The 21681-nt window shown below is 39.6% G+C and overlaps 2 protein-coding genes across 3 annotated transcripts; both read left to right on the plus strand.

Moving 5' to 3' along the window:
* Positions 1-1917: 1917 nt before the first annotated feature.
* On the plus strand, positions 1918-8743 carry thap12b (THAP domain containing 12b). The gene is made up of 5 exons (XM_083548798.1): positions 1918-2197; positions 3915-4035; positions 4892-4999; positions 6409-6445; positions 6529-8743. The coding sequence occupies exons 1-5, from the start codon at positions 2109-2111 to the stop codon at positions 8385-8387; spliced, it is 2214 nt and encodes a 737-aa protein (XP_083404924.1). The 5' UTR covers positions 1918-2108; the 3' UTR covers positions 8388-8743.
* Positions 8744-8965: 222 nt separating this feature from the next.
* Positions 8966-20127, plus strand: map6b (microtubule-associated protein 6b). 2 transcript variants are annotated; one of them, XM_083548800.1, is made up of 4 exons: positions 8966-9065; positions 11060-11742; positions 12932-13151; positions 18647-20127. In XM_083548800.1, exons 2-4 carry the CDS (start codon positions 11069-11071, stop codon positions 18851-18853), a joined length of 1101 nt encoding a protein of 366 aa, XP_083404926.1. In that variant the 5' UTR covers positions 8966-9065; positions 11060-11068; the 3' UTR covers positions 18854-20127. The 2 variants fall into 2 exon arrangements, with proteins under 2 accessions (XP_083404926.1, XP_083404925.1); XM_083548799.1 differs by lacking the exon at positions 8966-9065 and having other exon boundaries at positions 10771-11742.
* The last annotated feature ends 1554 nt before the right edge of the window (positions 20128-21681 follow it).

The following is a 21681-nucleotide window of genomic DNA, read 5'->3' on the forward strand; positions in this document are numbered from 1 at the left end:
GGGGGGAGAATATCTGTCATTTTAACCATGGTCATGGATGTGGTAAGCTAGCTCATTTCAGAAAACGGATTTTCATGCTCAACGGTTTGTAGAATTGACATAGAATGGTGTGAAAAATAAAAAATAATAATAATAAAAGAGCCAGTAGACATCAGTTCTTGTTTTAGCTGCCTGAAAGGCTACAGTAACTCCAATAGACACTGTTTTTAGGATTACTGAAACAAGATACTAAGTTTGGAAAACATCATTTAGTCTTTTTCATGTCTTTAATCTGTCCAGTTTTCGTGCGTTCCCATTATAGGCTTAGATTCTAGTTTTTGGTTGACAGGAGTGAAAACGTGGTCTTCTGTTCTTGTTGCCCGTCCACCTTAAACTTCACTGTTTTGGTATTACTGAGTGGTATTTAAGTAGCCTTTTAGTCACCTCAAAACAATGTGGTAATTTCCCTGTGACTTCTTTCATCAATAAGGCATTTTCACCTGCAGAACTATCACTTTCTGGACATTTTGGGGTTTTTCACGCCATACTCTTTTTATAAGCCATAGATTATTGTTCATGAAAATCCCAGGTCATCGGTGTCTCATCCCGGCTCATCCAGCACCAACACTAATACCATGGTTAACATCGCATGGTTCTCCCCATTCTGATGTGAACATAAACTGAAGATTTTGACCTGTATGTCTATGATGCTATGCATTGTGCTTCTCGTGTTTGGCTACAAGCATGTGTACAGGTGTTCCTAATAAAGTGGAGGTGAGTTTAGACCTCGGGTTGCTCAACTTTTAAGATGTATGGCAAAAGTATGTGGACGCCTAAACATCACACCTGTAAATGGGCCCTATTCCAAACCGTTGCATCAAAATTGGGTGCATGTAACTGTGTAGGATTAGCATTGCTGTGCTTTTGCATTACAACTGCCCTGCACTCTAATCAAGAGACCCAAACCTGTTCCAGCAGGATGGTTTCAATGTGTACTAATCGAGATGAAGACATTAGCTGTTTTCTTGCAATATTGCCTGCTTGTGTCTTTGTTCTACCCCCTTATCTGCCACCGAAATTCCGTTTTCTTACTCAAGGAAACAAGTACAAAGGATGCATCAGATACAGATTCGTGCATCGACCCAGTCCACCAGCATTTTTTATTTTAAATTTTTTTACAGAAACATGGCTTGACTAGGCTGGAGTCAACGAATGCCCAAAACTTTATACTCAACCCCACTGATCATCGCTTTGGGATGAATTTATGAGCAACCCACATCTCAGAACTACTCACATGACATTAAGCCATGACCTTACTCATGCTCTTATAGCTGAAAGCTACACCACAAAATTAAGTGGAAGGCCTTCCCAGAAGAATGGAGCTCATGATAATAGCAAAATATTGACAAAAATCTATAGTTTGATCGTCAACAAGTATATATATATATATATATATACATATAATGTTCAGGCCCGATAGTGCATCAAGAATCAAGTAGTAGTAGTAGTAGTAGTAATGTATTATGTATGAGATATTTAGGACAATAGAAGGGGCAGTTGTTGCACGTGGCTCGTTGGTCTAGGGGTATGATTCTCGCTTCGGGTGCGAGAGGTCCCGGGTTCAAATCCCGGACGAGCCCAATATATTTTCCGTCTTAAACAAAAAGAAGAATTAAAGTATTAATTTGTATTATGTTATAATGACATAGCTGGTCACTTAAATTAATATTACAGTCTATTTGGTTCATAATTTCGCATATCTTGCTTAACAACAGAACTAACGTAGGGCAATCTGAGCTGCTTTTTTACACTCTGATACCTTACACAATGGTGTTTATTCTACTCGATCAGATCCAGTCGGGGTTTTTTTAATGTTTCATTATTATTTTTTATTTTGCCTCATTTTTAACCAACAGAAAACTCGTAGCATTATGGGACGTGGGTCGAAATGCATTCTGGGACAGCAGGTCCGTGCTTTTGTTAGCTGTGTAGTTAGCCAGCTAGCTGTGTAGCCCCCGTGCGCTGATATAGTAGGGACAAAAAACAACACCACCACCACTGTTTCATTGTAATGCACCTAAAATAATGTGTAAACAGTGAGAGTTTTGTTCATATTAGTTGCATGAACCATGCCAAATTTTTGCGCGGCTCCGAACTGCACCCGGAAAAGCACCCAGTCTGATCTGGCTTTCTTCAGGTTTCCGAGGGACCCCGAGAGGTGAGTGTGTGTTCTGTGGTGAGCAAATTAACACGTTTAAAGCATTACACCTAATGCCGACATGCTGTAAGCGCCAACTGCAGCCTGATACAAAATCATTCATCAAGAAAAAGAAAGAAAGAAGGAACTAGCTAGAGAAGCTAATGCTATCGTTCGTATTTGTTTTACCACCTGTACTCAGAATACTTCACTTCCGGATCGAGCCGCCATGTTGTTTTTTTAATTGGCCTGTGCTTGATTTTGTGAATGCTGTCAGCCAATCATAGCGCAGGAGACAGGATGTGTCTGAATACGGGCGTAGAAGAGTGATGGATAGATAGATAGAACATTATTTACACATGAATTAAATCATATGTACTGAAAATAATCTGTTACACAGTAATGGGCCAGACTCACTGACTTACGCTTTAATATATTTTTTGTCCATCAACATGTGATCAATTATTTCCAAAATTCATTCATTTTAATTTCATAGCTTTTTTTCTCAGATGCCCTGCTTCATGGATTAACACAACCAAGTGTCTGTTTACATTAGAGTTTCTAACCAATCAGATTTCAGCTGTCACATCAGGCATTGCTGCAGGCGGTTATCTGCTGTGAGCCTTCACAATCAGTAGTGCAGGCTGCTATAACTTAAAGTTCAAGTTACTTCAACCTGTTGCTTTAATCAATCAGAATTTTAACGACTATGAGTTCATCTAGGAGGAATAATGTGTCAAGATAATGTCGGCATTTTCACTGGAGAGTGCACTAGTCAGAGCTCGCAAACCGCATCTGTAGCTCAAATATTTTTGAATATATTGTGGATTAAATAGTCTCTTTTTTATTATTATTCCACAGAGAAGAGGTCTCAGATACACTTACAGAGACATTTACAAGACAGATCTTTTAAGAAAAGCTAGACATTGTGAGGAAAGGTCAGCCGAACACTTCAAAACGGTTGTTAAGCTTTTTCATGAACCGTTTTTTTCCAGACCAGTACCTAGTGTGTGAAATATATGTGTGTTAGAGGGCCACAATGCCAGTGTTGAGGAACCAGGTGTGTGCACACAAGGAATTTGGTGTTCTTGACTGTCTCTGCAGATTAGATAGTTGTAAGTAGCCAAATAATCTGCACCAATAGTTGATGGATCTACCTGCAAAAAATCGATACCTATAGTTTTTCCAGGTTGCGTTATACAGTACAAGAGCAGCCACTAGAGGTGGATCACTAACAACACATTCTGTTTATTTGAACTGTCTTTTTTTAATTCATTTTGGATGCAACTGATTTTATTTATTTGGAGTGTTCATTTTGTTTAATTTTGAATGCATTTCAGAGAAAAAATAAATATTTGGGTCAAACAAACATTATCTGAAGTTGTAAAAACTAGGAGGTGGTTAAGGCATTGGTCTCTGTATTAGAAGGTCAAAGGTTCCTATCTCAGCACCACCACTTGAGCAAGGTCCTTAAGCCACAACTGCTCAGTTGTAAGTCGATTTGTATTAGGACGTCTGCCAAATAGCCGTAAATGTAAGTATGCGATAAAAGGGATACACAGTAATAGGGTTAGTGAGAGTAGATACAGGGTTAGTGTGCAAGTTAAGTGGCTACTCCCTTGTTTCACACCATTGACTGTAGTGTCACTGTTAGGATTTAACAGTGTTCACAATGTTAGAAATTTCAAAAATGAATCTGGGTTGTAACCCTTTAAAATTCCTCTTTTTTTATGGACAGATGTCGGCTGTGGGTAGAGAACTGTCGCCGTGCCGATCTCGAAGAGAAAACTCCGGATCAGCTGAATAAGCATTACAGACTTTGTGCAAAGCACTTCGAGCCAGCGATGATTTGTAAAACAGTGAGTGTGATTAACCAGTTGTGACTTTATGTGTCTGTGACATTAGGTCTGATAATGTATAACTACTGTAACTACATGGCATCCTCTGTATGACTGACTCTGTGACTTTCGGATTGTCTATGTGACATAGAGGCTGTACCATTGACTCTGTGATTATAGGTACAAATCTGTAAATGTATTTCTGTGCGACCGACTCTTTTGTTTAAACGGCTGACTCTGCACGACTGACTCTGCACGACTGACTCTGCACGACTGACTCTGCAGTGGTTTTGTTACTAATTTTGTGTGACTATAAACCTGACTCAGTGATTGTATGACTCTCAACGAAAGACTGCAAATGACTCTGTATGACTGTGCGAATGACTCTGTATGACTGTGCGAATGACTCTGTATGACTGTGCGAATGACTCTGTATGACTGTGCGAATGACTCTGTGGGACTGAGACTGCTCGAATGACTTTGTGGGACTGTGCAAATGACTCATTAAAGTCATTAAAAGACTGACTCAGTACAAGTGAATTTGTTTGACTTTGACTGTGTGACTGATTCTGTGACTGTGCAACTGACTATGTGAAAATATGCCTGACCCTAGGCGACTGTGTAACTGGCTCTGACTGTATGACTCATTGGCCCTGTGTGACTGACTATGGGACTGTGCAGCCGATCCTCTGACCTTATTTGAAAGAACTGATTTCATGTGTCTGTGCGACTGGTTCTGTGTAAAAGGACTGATTGTGTGACTGAGCAACTGACTCTGTGATATATAGGACTGTTTGCATGCAGAGGAATGAACTGTTATGGTTTGAAGTTTGTTTGTCTCATCTAGCTGAATGTTGAATTCTCTTTTTCAACACAGAGCCCTTACAGGACCGTGCTGAGAGATACTGCTATCCCTACCATTTTTGATTTAACAAGTCACCTCAGTAATCCACACAGCAGACATCGAAAACGCATCAAAATTCTGGTACGGTTGTGTATAGCAGCCTAATGACAAATACAGTTCCTGTCAAACGTTAGATAACACATCGTCTCTCAAAAATTAGACTTATGCATGTTTCTTTTGTTTATATGCAACAAACTAGTTCAAGTTTATTTCTATAGCGCTTTTTACAATGGATATAGTACTTAAAAATTCCACTAGGTCATTTAACGGTATTCATATTTCATCAAACCATTTTACAAGTTTGTGTTTATATTTGAAGAACTTGTTAACTCATTATATACGTGTATGTTTAATGGTGAAAGGAATACTGATCCGACATGGCTACCATCCCATAATCAACGCCATGCAATTCCGCCTGGACTGCGACTAGTCAGAAGCAACTGCACCATCCGAAAAAACACAATTGGACAAAGCACATGTCCAAGCTCTGTACGGCTTATTTAGAGATCAAGCAGTCAGCTGGAGTGTTCTCTATAATGGGATGGCCGGCTCAGTCACTGAACCGAAATCCTATTGAACTGCTCTGGGATGAACTGGATCACAATGTTCCAGAAAAAGAACACCACCTTGGAAAGTATTACAAGAGGCATGGAAAAGTATTTTACCTGAATCTTGGGAGAAACTGTTCGGATGCCAAGTGTGTGTAAAGCTGTTATTCATGCTAAGGGTTATGCCAAGTGCTTATGTCTATATTTATATACGTATACATATATATATATATATATATATATATATATATATATATATATATATACATACACACACACACACACACACACACACAGTGGGTACGGAAAGTATTTAGACCCCCTTATATTCTTTTGTTATATTGCAGCCATTTGCTAAAATCATTTAGGTTCATTCTTCTTCCTCATAAATGTACACATAGCACCCCGTATTGACAGAAAAACACAGAATTGTTGACATTGTTGCAGATTTTTTTTAAAAGAAAAACTGAAATATCACATGGTTCTAAGTATTCAGACCCTTTGCTCAGTATTTAGTAGAAGCCCCCTTTTGATCTAACAATCTCTACAGCCATGAGTCTTTTTGGGAAAGATGCAACAAGCTTTGCAAGGTGTGTGGCTTTCCTAATCAAGTAAATCAGTATAATCAAACACAGCTGGACTCAAATGAAGGCGTAGAACTAGTTTGTTTCAGATAAACCAAAGGAGCATGCAGGTGTCCCTCAAAACCCATAAGAGTAGGTGTCCAAGCTTTTAACAAGCACTGTACGCCTGTTAATTCTGTGTACTAAATAATGTAAGGACAAGATGGGTTAAATGTTCTTTAAAACTATATTTCTTTTGTTTGTAGTGGAACAATTGGTCTACATTGGATTTATGAAGCTTTCAATGATATCCATATTTATGTGAAACCTATTAGTATATATATTTATTTCGAGTGCTTATCTATCCTGTTGTTTCTAGACAGATGAAGAGGTTCGGCAAATCAAAGAGCGGAGATGTGAGTATCCATTACATCTGTAAACATATCCGATGTCATGAATTTAGTCAATAACGTTTTCTGATGACATACTTGTATTATAGTGGAGTCTTCAATAGAACAGATGCTCTCAAAAAAGGAAAACACCGCCGGCGAGGACGACGCAGAGGTTGACGATGTACCCCAGTTGACCGCGCCTCAAAAAGAGCTAAGAGAGTTCTTGAGGTCTTTGTTTGAAGTGATTATTTTAATCGGAAAACAGAACATCCCGTCGAGTTACCAGTCAACAGAGGAGCCGTTTCGAATGAGCACGTTTCAGGCGTTGTTGGAAAACCGCATCAATGCTGGCGATGAAGTTCTCAGAGCACGGTTTGAAGCAGCCGCTATTAACGAGGAGTTTTGGCCAGGAGCACAACAGAAGCAACTGCTGGAAGTCTGCGAGAGATGCATCCGCGACGAGCTTCTGCAGGAAGTCCGAGAAAGCCGCTTCTTTTCACTGGTGACCGGAGAGCTCGTGGAATTTCCTGAAGGGCAGCACATCCCAGTGTTCTTGCGTTTTGTGGACCAGAGCAACACTCTACGGGAGGAGTTTGTAGAGTTCATTTTGTTCGAGGGAGAGGAGAAGACTATGGCAGACAAATTGGAGTCTCACATCATGAAAGAATGGGATCTGAGCATGGACAACTGCAGAGGTCAAGCACACGCAGGCTCCGGTGTCTTTGGAAGCAAGATGAAAGCAGTAGCCAACCATCTGATGGAGAAATACACGATGGCCATGAACACACCATGTGCAACCTTTGCACTTAACATCCACCTAGCAAACAGTATTCCGCTGACTGGCGTTCAAGTCGTGATGTCGGTCCTCAAAAAGACAGACGCCTTCTTTAAAGCTTCTCCACTTCTGCAGGCTGAACTAGACGGCGCCATTTCCATTCTCTCTCAGGGCAGCGTAGAGAAAGGAGACGATCTCAAAGAGAACTGCCGCGCCACCTGGACAGAGCTGCATAACGTGTTCGAGATGGCAGTTGAATTGTTAGAGCCACTGTTGCTCTGCATGGACAGCATACACGACAACGAAGACTTGAAGTGGAACGACCAATTCACCAGCGACGCTTATGCCATCTCGGAGGCGTTAGCTGATTTCGAGTTTATCGTTACTCTGGTCGTGATGAAAAACGCTCTCTCGTTCACGAGAGCTTTCGGGAAAAACTTGCAAGGAGAGACTCTCGATGTGTATTTTGCAGCCAGCAGCCTTACAGCCGTCTTGCATTCTTTGCATGAAGTTCTAGACAACATCGAAGTTTACCATGAGTTCTGGTTTGAGGAAGCTGTAAATCTGGCCACAGCCATGGAGATCCCAGTCAAAGTGCCCAGACTGTTCCTCAGAAAGCAACGCACGATCGAAATGGTAGAAATACAGGCCGAGTCCTTTTACAAAGAATACCTAACTCTTCCGCTCATGGAGCACATCACTCAGGAAGTGAAGGACATGTTCTCGGATAACCATATCAGGGCTCTTAAGTGCCTGTCTCTTGTTCCTGCAGTCATGGGCCAGATGAAATTTAACACCTCAGAGGAAGCCCACGCGGACATATTCAGAAGCGATCTTCCTCAGCCAGACACACTTCTGGCAGAGCTTCACTGCTGGAGGATCAAATGGAAACACAGGGGAAAAGAAGTCAACCTGCCGTGCACCATTCACGAAACGCTGCAGCACTCGGACGTCAAGTTCTTCCCCAACGTCAACGCGTTCCTCCGAATTCTGGCTTCGTTACCCGTGTTGGCGTTCAGGAGTCAGGAAGGCACCGGACAGAAACGAATACAGGCTTACCTTTCAGACACACCAGTGAGGCACAGGTCAAAGAGTTTGGCTGTGCTGAACATCAACTACCATGTTAAACTCGATCTGGATGAAATGGTTGAATGTTACATCAAAAGTTACCCAGAAGACGAAAGCGATTGAATGAATATCGGCTTCTACTGTGACTTAACAGTGGAAATCTTCCCCAAATCACACTGTATTTACGAGCATAGGATAGATTAAATTATTTCTATATTTTTTTAACTGCTGTATATAATTTGAAATTTTTGATGAATGTTTTAGTAGTCATTACAATGTTAAATGTATTTATATCGTTTTATATTATACAGACCTTTATGCATTTAAACAAATGGGTGTAAATCAGTGCATGTAAATTTCACCTGTGAAACCGGATGCGTACGTGAAAACGGTAACAGTCCGAAACGTGAGAAAGCCGCATTGTTTTGTTTTTAAGTGTTCATTTACAGTGTAAATAAATGTCCCTGGTTTTAATATGACGTCCTGACCAGTCCTATATTTCTTATATCGTTATATCGTGAAAAGGGCAAGAAAATCACATTGAGACAACATGATAAAGAAAGACTGAATCACCGATTCATTCAATATAAATGTCCACTTGTCCTTTTATTATCTTTGGCAAGTGGAGTGAATATGAACCTTGACTGTTGTCTGTCTACAGTTACCAGTCTGCTGCTCTGATGTGGCCACTAGGTGGTATTGTTAGCATTTCTCTTAAAAGACTGAAACAAAGGAACATGGGTGTGACTCGTCAGCATCCAAGGCCTCTCGGATTTAACCAATCGCTCCAAGATTCTGCTTGTGAGTCGAATTCCATCTCAATATAATCATTTGCCAGCTTCTAGGTTTAGTGATTAAGAGCTTCAAAATCACCAAACTAGAATCCTGCTGCACTAAAAAGCTTTATCAATAAATTGCCATAGATAGTCAGCATTTTTTTTTCATAACCTGATATAATATCTAACCGAGCTTTCATTGTTTTATTGAGCGTTATCATTTTTCAATGAATGCAGTAATTTAAAGATAAACTCATGTCACCGGCAGCTGTCTTCCACAGTAACACATGGTTCAAACTATTTCCAAACACTGGTCTAATAAACAAAGTGAGTTGAAGTGTGTGTGTGTGTGTAAGTGTGTGTGTGTGTGTGTGTGTGTGTGTGTGTGAGAGAGAGAGAGAGAGAGAGAGAGAGAGAGAGAGAGAGAACCAGCAGAATCGGTTTGTCAGGAAAAGGATTCCTGGAGGACCTGGATAGTGAAATTCTGACCGATACAATGGTAAGATGAATTGAAGTCATTGTTGTCTTGGACTTGTGGAGCTGGAGATTCAAATACCTCCTTAGCCCTGTGTGCAGGGAGTTTGAATGCTCTCACAAACTTTTAGGGTTTCCTCTGGGTACTCAGGTTTTCTCCCTTCAGTCCAAAGACATGCGTGCATTGTAGGTTGACTGTTGTGTTGGGCCTCATGTCCAGAGTGTCCCCTTCCCTTGTGCCCTGAGATCCATGTGACCCAGTGAAGGATGTATAAAGGCATGTATAAAACACTTGTGGATATAGCTTTCTTTGATATTTATTTAGTAATTAAATTATTCTATCATATTCAATTGCCAAACTATGGAACCCTTAGCTTAGTGAGATAGTCAGCATTTTCCCCCATTATAACCTGATATAAGGTCTAACCAAGCGTTGAGTGTCTCATTAAGATTTTTTTTTTTTTTCACATTTCCATGAAAACATCAATTTGAAGATTTACTCAGGTCACAGACAGCTGCTTTTATTTTAAATCAGTAATTGTATAAAGCAGAAGAGACTCTGTTTAAAACATTGCCCTAATACACTCGAATAATTGAGTGAATTGTATCTGAATAGTAAAATTATGACGATACAATATACAGTACCTATAAAGGTAACGTAAAGGAAAGACATGTTTGCCTTGCTTTTGTGGAGTTTGTGGTTTGAATACTTTCACAGCCCTGTTTGAAGGGAACTTAAATGCTCTCCTCATGCTTTCAGGGTTTCCTCTGGGTACTCAGGTTTCCTCCCTTTAGTAAAAGGAGGAGTTGTAGGCTTGCTATTGAGTTCATAATCTGCGCGTGAGTACTTTGTATGTTGGATTGTGCCCTGGGATCTTGCGACCCTGTGAAGAATATATATAAAAGCATTTATAAAGTACTGTACTTGCAGTTTCTTTGATTATATATTTATTAATTAATTATTATACAGTGTATTATACAGATGTCAGTTTTTTATATATCTATTTATTTATGTGATTATTCTATAGTGTAAATATATATGCATTATATTATTACTATATAAAGCCAGGAGTTTGAATTTACTCTCCATACTTTCAGAGCTTCCACTGGATACTCAGGTTTCCTTCATCCAGGTCCAAGACATGTGTTGTATTATGTTAGATTGCACCCTGAGATCTGAAGCATTAAATGGTGAAAGTGCACTGAAGATGCAGGTCAGCATGAAAGGACAGTATTTATATCTGTGATGCCCAGACGGGAAGTGGTTAAATTGTGGGCGTGGCCTGTGGGCGCTGCTGTCCGGCTGCAGGTGACGGGTGATTTTTTACGCAGCGGTCCTCAACACTCAGGAGGGGCTGCGCTCTTCAGGCCTCTCAAACATCTGGTTGGGGTTATTAGAAAATTCAGTTATATTGGAGCACTGCGATAGGATTGCACCGATTTTTGCTTTTTGAACGGAAAATCAAGCAGGGCAGGAAAAGTCTGATCCAGCGGAGGAGAAATCTGATGCCTGGTTGTTCCTGATCGCATATCGTTTGGCTGCAGGTCTAAGGCATGGCGTGGCCCTGCATCACCCGCGCCTGCTGCATCAACCGCTTCTGGAGCGAGTTGGATAAAGCGGACATCGCCGTGCCGCTCGTCTTCACCAAGTACTCCGACGTGGCCGAGGTGCGGCACCTCCATCCGCAGCCGGGCCTGTTAGCGCAGTCCCGTCATCCGGTCGCCATAGAAACAGAGTCCGCCCACACCGCGCCACAGGAGTCGGCCGCAGCCTCAGCATCCTCGTCGGCGCGCGAGGGCTCAGTCACGCGCCAGGACTTCAAACCCTGGAAAGTCAAACCGGAACCGAGCTGCAAGCCCAAAAGCGAGTACCGCCCATGCCAGACGCCCTTCAACAACGAGACCCAGTACCAGAAAGATTATAAACCGTGGCCTGTTCAGAAACGCGGAGATCACCCGTGGATCCCCAAAGTCGAGAACAAGAGCGTGAAGCAGGACCACGTGACCACGGAACCGGACACGGGCGTGGAGAAGTGTGAGATCGAGGAGCGAGTGAAGGAGAAAGAAGGTGCCAAGGAGGAGAACAAGGAGAGGCCAGAGAAAAAAGATCAGGATGCTGAAACAGGGGAGAAAAAGAAAGAGCAGAAAGCAGGGTCCAAAGGAAGATCAGCAGCAGATGCGGTGAACAGGCAGATCAAGCAGGAGGGAACAGGTGGAAGCTCATACAGGTAAGGACTGATGCTGAAGTTTCTCTGAATGACTTTGCACTCCAACACTGCTGAACTATTACATGCACTTATACACTCTTCACTGCCCACTTTATCACTATGGAAAACTATTCACAACACAGTGTATTGGGCGATTGTTTCCCTTTAGACACGCATTATATTAGTGACTAAAACCTGAAAACCTGAGATTCAATCCATTTGTTTTATTCCACACAATAATGTTTAAATGGCACAAGTGTTAATCGTAATATTTCAAACAGAAAGTCACCACTGAATATTTATTCTTGTAATTTTATAAGCTTCATTTCAGCTCATCCTTGCATGTTTTTCGCAAATGCTTAGTGTGCAGAATATGTAGGCGTGTTTCACCGAACAGTACCACTGCACTTGCAAAAAATCCGCTCTGACACTCCTGCACTTCAGGAGGTACATGTTGTCTGATGAGAAATGACATTCTAAAATAAATGAAATAAAAAAAGGTACATGGGGAGAAGGTCATTAAGATTAGTTGCTTATTTTAACTTGTTAAGTTGCTTTAACCAACTAGGGCCATCCAGCAGGGATATACTTACAAGTCTGTTTTTCAAGAAAAGCTGGACATCGTGAGGAAAGGGCAGCCAAAACAGATGTTAATCTTTTTCAAGAACTATTTATACTTTTGCCGTTTCTTTCCAATTTTTTTTACAATTTGTCCTTATTTGAAATTCCGTAATCTTCTGAATTTTCGTGGATAAATGACTCAAAAAGTACTACAAAAATGCTTTGAAAACCTGGGCTCATTTAATGAGGTTAATATCGATGCTTCTGTTAGAGATAAATGAGGGCGGTGCAGCTGTTGCTGCAGTAAAATGAGACTTGTTGGGTTTCTTGCTTTAGTTCTGGCGTTCATTCTCGCTGCATGAGATACCCGTATGTGATGCATTGTTGAGTTAAACTGTGTTTCTAAATCATATCGATGGTTTCTATAGTCATGGTGTCATGACGATTTTAATATGAGGTGTATATATTCATGTAGGACATCACTGAAGGCCTAGGTGTGAAATGCATGGCCTGCCACTGGGTTACATGCTATTTTTGAGTCAAGCTCTCGCACGTACACATTTTGGCCAAGATTCACAGTTCCACTGTCTGCAACAATTGCTCATCATCTTATTGTCACCTTTCTTACTCCTACACTGATCTTTTTCAGGATGGAATTCAAAGCGTACACGGACGTGAAGCCGGTGAAAGCCATCAAAGCCAAGTCACAGTACAAAATGTCAATAGCGGAGAAGGCTAACTTGGAGACGAGCTACAATGCAACTTATAAAGGAGAGCAGGGGAAACCAGAGGCCACAGATAACAAACTGCTGGACCGCCGTAGGATACGCAGCCTATACAATGAGCCCAGCATTAAAGAACCCAGCAAGGTATGCATGTAGTACAGTCTGTCCAACAGCCAGGACACCTTTAATAGACTGGCTGCTTAGTTAAGTCTAATCAAATAATTATAGTAATCAATATATTTACTGTAGAAAAAAAAAAATCTGTGTGTGTGTGTGGGGGGAGGGGGGTGGTGTCTCAATCTGTATTAACCTGTCTCATCTATCAATGAAAGTCCCATTATATCCCTCTCCCACATCTCCCATAGCAAGGATAGGTCCCATTATAGATTTAATCCAGTTTGCTGTTCTAAGACATTTCACTCTTCTATGAGGGTGATTATTCAAAAAAACACTGGCCATTTAGTGTATTTTTTCCTCGAATGAGGTCTTAGCACTGCTAGTTTATTAATCCCATTAAGCCCTGACTCAAAATGATATATATTACACTGCGGAGGTTTATATTGTATTTACCATAATGTTGTAATGTTGATAGTTAATTCCAACCGTTCTCTAAGTAAAGGGATACTATAATCTCTGTGCCAAAAACCTGCTTTAAAATTTTATTTCTTTGTCAGATTTTTCTTTAATCAGGGTACAAATGTCCTATTATTGCTGTTGTCAGGAATTCAGAATATCCAGTAAATAAGATTTAGCAAACCAAGTGGATATAAAAAGGCTACACCCTGGAAAGCAAGATAAATATCATCACATACTTTCCACCTTAAATGTGATTTAGCATAAACCAATAATAAAAAAAATTAATAGGGACATATTAAGGGTGTGTACACACTAATTTATAATAAAGCACATGAATGTGCTCAGAATTAACCAATCAAAATTAAAATAAATCAGGGTGCAACCAACAGCTAACGACATGATCTAAAAAGAGCTTAAAATAGATCACAACGTTAAAATGTATTGATCAGTAGGAGTACAACAAAATATCCAAAACAGTAGATACCTGTAGCATTGAATTATGTGAAGGTCATCATGAACATGTGGAGGAAATGGGCTCCTTACCAAGAACAGGATATCCCTTAATGACTGACAAAAGGACAAGATAAGAACGTATTAAGGGAGGCTGCTAAGAGTCCTACAGAAACATTAAAGAAGCTGCAGGAATATCTGGCAATTTTACTGGTCACTTTCTTGCATGGAACAAAAATATTTTGTACACATCTGGGATAAGGTGTAAAAACCATGTTGTCATATTAAACCATGGTTGGTTTGTTTAGGAAGTAATTCTAGTACTTCTAAAATATGTTTTTGGTGTAAAAAAAAAACAAACAAAACAAAAACAAGATACAGGGAATGTTAAGTGGAAATAGCGATATATTTCTAAGTATCATTTTATGTCACAGTACCTGCAGGCATCTGTTACACAGCTGAAAAAAAATTGTGCAATGTGCAAAAAGAGTGATAAAATGCTGTATTACTATCCAATAGTTATAGGATATGCATATATGCATATACAGTAATTATCCCTAGAATTTTTATTTTCACTTAAATTTTGTTCATTGCTACAAAAAAATATATAGTACCTTTTTTTTTTAAATCCTGCAATTTTAACAGGGGTGTATAAACTTTTTATATCCACACAATGTAATTACTAGTAACTAGGTGTGGAATTGTGTATGCAAATACAGTATGTAGGTCTAATATATATATGTATAGATGTGTTCATGCAGCCCATCTTTTTTATCCTTATAGGGCTGTTCAGGCAGTGACAGACGTTCTGTTGTGAGTCTGTTCTAGTCAGGTGTGGGTTGTTGTTTTTTTTTTTTCTTTTTTTTACATACAAAGCATGGAGGACATGAAGCTTTTTTTTCAGCACAGCACACCAGCACAATGATAAAAAACGATTAGACCTTTCACCATGGGTCAAATTCAATCCCTCCGCATTTAATATGAATGAATGAACAAGTCAGTTTATTCCTTCTTTGGTAAATGGATAGATAGATCGATCTATTTAATGCTAGGTGGTTAGAGGAATGTTTGGTTGAATAGTAAAGTATGCAGGTGGATGGTTTTAGCAGTAGTCAACTTAGATATAATGGCTGGTTCACCGAGATGTTCAAGTTGTAGTGTGTGCTGTAAAATTGGATTCGAAATTAATAATCAGCACTCACGCGGGAGGATTGAATGCACAGTTCACGAATGCTCAGCTTTCCAGTTAAAAGACCACTTCTTCATTTTGCAAGTCACCGAAGCAACATTCACTGGGAATGGGCCCTATTTTTCTACTTTGAATGCAAATGACGAGCGCAAGAATGAATTGCACATTCACACAGCGTTAATAATTCACGTCTAAAACAAAAAGACAGATTTACTATTATTTATCAGAACTGATTTTCTGTAGTAGTTCATTCTTTCTTACAGATGTCAGCCTTCTGCAAGAATCTTTTATTTTCTCAGATATTTTTCATATTCGTTTTTACACAGCACATGATCAGTCTCTCTTGCGATGAAAATGTCATCTGCAAATGCATGTTGAAATAGGGCCCCGTACTCTAACTCAATTGATTGCCATGTATCTACACTAACAAGAGAATTTTAAAACGAAAGAACTCTTTTGTGCTCTAAATTATAGGCATCCTTGATGAAAATGGGTAAACATGGTCAGGAAAATTGTGAGTTTTTTTAATTCATTAGTTAAACCATTTATTCACTCATTTATCCATTTTCGTTCTGCTTTTTCTGGTCAGGATGATCATGGCAGCATGCTGAGATCATCAACCCTGACTTTTTTAAACCTAGCCACAAATTCCAGCTACTCCTGGGACTTCCCAGATGTTCCTAAGATGCCTGTAATATAATAATCTTTACAGTGGGTCTTTGTCTGCCCATTGGTCTCCATCTAACAATACATGCCTGATTCTTGTGAGGTGCCAGAACCAACTCAATTGCTGAAGGAACTGCTGGTCTTTCCTTAGATTGTCCTGAATTACTGCACTCACATGATCACAAAGTTTAAACCCAGTAATGGCCTGTCTTTGAGAGACATAGATGATTGACAAAGTTAGTCACTTTAAAAAACCTTGTCATGGGACCCCCATGTGGAACTGGTGACTTAGACACAGTAATCTGTGAGCTCAGTTGTGTGAAAGAGGGCAGATATTGTGTTACACTGCCCTGTGATGAGCAGCAAGTGGCAATAATACAGCATAGAAGCATCGGTTCGTCGTCACCTTCCCTGACGTTAGCTGTCCTAAAACCTGGTTCCTCTTTCCGCATCCTAGTCTTCTTTAGAAGCCTGACATAGACCTCTCTATGGCAGCTGAGGGGAGAGGTTCCCCTATACTTAGATTACACTTTCTGTTCCCTGTAAAGAGATCTTGGATCTTGAAAATACTTTCCTTCAGGATGCATTAACAGAAATTCCCATCTAGGCTTTTTTCAGTGTTGCATGAAGATCAATTTGGAGTTCCTGAAAATGCTTCTGTCATTGTTCTTCTGTCAGTATTCTCTGTATTGGCCAATTGACCAACTCCCCACAGAAGCCATGGAATGGTTTGGTCTTTTTCCATGGCCTCCCCAAACACCTCTTGTGGTCAAGTTTTCTGCAATTTTAATCCACCATGCTCATTAGTTGGAAGGCCTTCTTCTTTAACTCAATGGCTTCTCTTAGCACTAGTGTTCATCAGTGTTTCTGTAATAACTAACTGATGTTAGAAACTCCATTGTACTCTTGCTGCACTTAAGGCACCTTCAGATTATAAAGTTAGATTCAGTCCCACTTGCCTCCGGTCTCTCTAGTGGAAGCTGATCTGCAACTGTTTAGTTAAGGCAAGAATAGAGTTTACTGGCCCTAAACTTGTGTGGGAAAAAAGATTATGAACCTGAGAACAAATAAGAACCGAATCTCCGCATTAAGGGATCATGATGTGATGTGTGGATGCTTTTTCTCCAGAGGCTTAAATTCAATTCAGTTCAATTTACATTTCTCGAAGCAACTTTACAGAGATAAAGCAGGTATAAAGTTGAATAAAAGAATGTAGAAATATAGCGCCTATAAATTGCCCTATAATTATAAATGTATTCCTAATGAGTGAGCCAGTGGCGACTGTGGCAAGGAAAAGGTCCCTGAAATGGCATGAGGAACCAGACTTAAAAGGCAACCCATCCTCATCTGGGTGGCATCGAATGTCCATTCATTACAGTTCTATCATTGTTGAGGCGTGCTATTCAGTAATAGGTGCTTTAATGCAAAACCTTTCATGCAACCTGTGGTTCTGAGCCATTGTAGAAGACTGTTGATATTAATTACAGTCCAAAAACATCCTCAAAGTTTTTGAGTTGTTCAGTAACTTCATGGATCTTCAGGATGTTGATGTAGAACCATCCCTGGCTGCACAGAGTGGTCTCCGGTTGAGGGGTAGGGCGTCAGGATGAATCGTGCAGATCTGAAAAGAAGAAATTGACAGGAACACTGGTTTCTGGTACGTTCTGGGGCACGTTTGAGAGAGAGAGAGAGAGAGAGAGAGAGAGAGAAAGAGAGAGAGAGAGAGAGAGGAGAGAGAGAGAGAGAGAGAGAGAGAGAGAGAGAGAGAGAGAGAGAGAAGAAGAAAAGTGGGGTGAAGAGGGAGAGAGAAAGGTTTAAGGCCTTTGTTACATGGCATCATGGAACCATGATGTTCCAAAATATTTGAAGTCAAACCCTGTCTGCTCTAACCTGTGATTCAAAATAATGATTCAATGATTCAAAATAAAATCCATACAATAATGCTTAAATGACCATAGAATTAAGACTTGGACATGACCATCCCAGTCCCCTGACCTATATCCTAGTTTTAAACCTGTTATGTTGGATGAAGTGAAGAATTCACAAGAAAAGATATATAGGACTCTAGAGGACCTGGAAAGATTGGAGTCATCTCAGAGTCTTTGCTCATTAAGAGTCACAGGAGAAGACTCAGTAGAAAAGAAAGTTTTCACGTAGTAAAAGTGTGGCATAACTGTTTTTGTCACAATGCAATTTTAGGATGAACACAAGCTAGAGGTGTGTGGTTAGCTGTTTTTTTTTTTTTTTTAAATCCCAGTCCTGCCTGTTCACACAATTGTGCCACAAATCTATTTGTTTTTTACTTGACTTCCCGAAAATATAAAGAATCATTTTTGTTAGCTCATGTAGCCTGACACGAAATCACTCACTGAATAAACTGACTTTACTGAATGAATGGACACATGCCCATGTTCAATTCACACTCATGCTAACAAACACAAACCTGTCTTGGTCCTGCAAACTTTATATTAGCCTTTATATACCTACCTGCATGACAGTAACATTTGCCTGCTTCTGTGATGTTTTGGTCCCACAGAATCCCAGTCCCGATGCACACTTCTAACATAAAGAACCAAAGAAATACTCAAATAAATTTGTGATCACATAAAAGAAAAAAAGAAGTTGCTTGGAGTTCTTTTGAATGGCATAATGCATGTAATATATGTATATTACAGATGCATTATGTGTTTATTAATAAGTTACTTTTAGGTTTGTGTTTAGAACTAATGTGCAAAATATCTCGTTTTTGTGCCTATAGCCAGAGAAGTCCAGTGCGTCCCACTCCAAACCCAAAAAGACGACAAGCCATAGTAAAACAGCAAGTAAAGCTAAAGCAAAGCCGAACACTGGAACCCAACCTGCTAAGAAGAAAAGTTCTGTGAGCAAGCTGGAGTTAAAGCCAGACGGAGGGGTCACCAAGAAAAGTAAAGAAATGATTAACAGACTGGCTGAGGGAAAAGAATAGATGCAGTTGTGTGTGTGTGTGGATTTGGGTGAAAGGGGTCTGTGCTTTGCTGCTTTAAGACTCTTATTGTTTAAACCCAATTTCAGTCTTTTAGGCTTTCTAGTATGGATTGTGAATTTGGATCTGAAAGCTTGCTTTGCCTCGAATGTGGCATCACTGCATAATCCGTAACGATCCACGATCTTTTTACACCACCCTATCTATCAGCTTTATTGCATGAGATATGCGAGCAAACGTTGCTCAACCCTTACCATAAATATGTGATTAGAAATGTACTATTAGACATGTGTAGGTATTGTCATCAGGCTTGAATCACATTTTTTTGCAAAACACTTATCACACACCACAAGTGGATTTAAAACACATATACTATTTATTGATTAGCGGAATCGATTGAATTGCACATACATCTGGCTCGTAGTAGTTTCCTTGCCAGAATCCCACTAACTAATTATTAAAACGATATTTCATATAGTGAGTACATCAACAAACACTAACAATGAGCCAGGTTTAGTTATAGCCTTTAGCACCGGAGAAAAAGATTAGTGCATGCATTTCATAATTATCATTCATTGCCCAGTGCACTGCTTGTTCATCGTTCCAACAAAGACGCTGCTGCACCATTAACAAATCAGGCCCATAGCCTTTCAGGATACACAAGAAAATGAACGCAATCTAAAAAATAAACATATACCACAGTTGTCAGACCTGTCCATTTAAAGTATGTGAGTCTCAAACAGCCGCATTATGTGTTTCTGTCCACGCAGTGTCAAACAATTAAAAGGATCCACCTGCCAGTGTGAACTGCTGTGTATTATTCTATGTAACGAGAAATAAACTACTCTGCCTGCTTTAGTTTAGTTCAACTGTACGGAAGTAATGCTGCTAACCGCACTACTGTTTGATCTTTAAAGGAATGTGATATATATATCAATGCCATTTCTGTTGAGATCGTTATAAACATGTCTAAAAGTCTCTTACAGTTGGACGCATGGCTTCGGTACGAGTCTTCATTATTGATCGTCATTGTTCTGTCAATATTCGCCCAGCCACATAAGTCACAGGTTAGGAGAACCTGCAGACTTCTTGGTGCATCATCCTTACTGGACTGCCCTCCATTCATGCTGTGTACACATCACTGGGTGCTATCTTGAAGCTGTGTTGTCCATTCGAAAATATGGTGCCTGAACATGTCACCTGATGCCACTGCAACTGCAATGTATTTGTATGTGTGATGTGGTGTTCGCTTGCCTTGAATAAAATCACTAAAGCAGTGTTTTTGGTATATTTACTCATTCCAAAACCTCTAGAGCAGGGGTGCACACACTTTTTCTAAAAAGCACGCAAGCTACTTCGAAAATGACCAAGTCAGAATTATCTACCTACTATAAAAATGCTTAAATAATTATCTATTTTTTTATGTCATTCGATCTACCCACACTACCTTTGCGCACAGAAAGACCGATCAGGGTCGAGCGCATGCTCTGCTTTGAACTTGTTTTGATTGCTGCTTGGTGGTATCTACTAAACACCAGAGGTGGGAAGTAAAGAAGTACAAATACTTCGTTACTGTACATAAGTCGATTTTTCCGGTATCAGTACTTTACTCCACTATTTATTTTTCATTAAATTTTAACACAAATTTTTACTTCTTACATTTTTAAAACAGACTCGTTACTTTAATTTTAAACCATTGATTTGGTGAAATATTATTTTTTTATTTGCACTGCGTGCCGATTTCAGCCCAAAAAACGATTTCCTGTCATTGCGCGTTCAATCCACTGGTGTATAAAGTACGGACTCTCACTCACCACAGAAGGCAGTAAGACGTTTGGGGTTAATGTGGATGAGACAAAGGGAGTCAGTGATGTAAACATGACTGAGAACAGACACACTCCTGATCATCATCATCATCATCATCTTTTCTCTGCTTGTGTTCTATATGTGGATCTTTAGCCTGGACACATTCATTATTTAACAACATTTTTAATTAGTTTTGTATTAATATATACAGTACAGACCAAAAGTTTGGACACACCTTCTCATTCAAAGAGTTTTCTTTATTTTCATGACTATGAAAATTGTAGAGTCACACTGAAGGCATCAAGGGCTATTTGACCAAGAAGGAGAGTGATGGGGTGCTGCGCCAGATGACCTGGCCTCCACAGTCACTGGACCTGAACCCATTCGAGATGGTTTAGGGGTGAGCTGGACCGCAGAGTAAAGGCAAAAGGGCCAACAAGTGCCAAGCATCTCTCGGGGAACTCCTTCAAGACTGTTGGAAGACCATTTCAGGTGACTACCTCTTGAAGCTCATCAAGAAAATGCCAAGCAAAGCAGTAATCAAGGCAAAAGGTGGCTACTTTGAAGAACCTAGAATATGACATTTTTCAGTTTTCACACTTTTTTGTTATGTATATAATTCCACATATAATTCCACATGTGTTAATTCATAGTTTTGATGCCTTCAGTGTGAATCTACAATTTTCATAGTCATGAAAATAAAGAAAACTCTTTGAATGAGAAGGTGTGTCCAAATTTTTGGTCTGTACTGTGTATATATATATATATATATATATATATATATATATATATATATATATATATATATATATATATATATATATATATATATATATATATATTTGGCTGTCAAAATTAAAATTATTTTAAACGGCACGAAATTTTTTCCTTTCTTTACTTAGATATAAAATAAATAAATTAACTTCAGATAAAATTATTTTTAATAAGTAAACTTTTGTTTTATTTCTGAGTCTCAAATCAAACACCAAAATCGCCATGATTCTCACAATTTACCCTCTGGGTGG

This window comes from Silurus aristotelis (assembly GCF_946808225.1).
Source record: "Silurus aristotelis genome assembly, chromosome: 8".
Lineage (NCBI taxonomy): Eukaryota > Metazoa > Chordata > Actinopteri > Siluriformes > Siluridae > Silurus > Silurus aristotelis.

Coding starts and splice junctions, on each gene's coding strand:
- thap12b (XM_083548798.1), top strand. CDS start 2,109: ATGCCAAATTTTTGCGCGGCTCCGAACTGCACCCGGAAAAGCACCCAG. Junction 4,036..4,891: donor CAGCGATGATTTGTAAAACA/GTGAGTGTGATT, acceptor TTTTCAACACAG/AGCCCTTACAGGACCGTGCT. Junction 6,446..6,528: donor GCAAATCAAAGAGCGGAGAT/GTGAGTATCCAT, acceptor CTTGTATTATAG/TGGAGTCTTCAATAGAACAG.
- map6b (XM_083548800.1), top strand. CDS start 11,069: ATGGCGTGGCCCTGCATCACCCGCGCCTGCTGCATCAACCGCTTCTGG. Junction 11,743..12,931: donor ACAGGTGGAAGCTCATACAG/GTAAGGACTGAT, acceptor GATCTTTTTCAG/GATGGAATTCAAAGCGTACA. Junction 13,152..18,646: donor GCATTAAAGAACCCAGCAAG/GTATGCATGTAG, acceptor TTGTGCCTATAG/CCAGAGAAGTCCAGTGCGTC.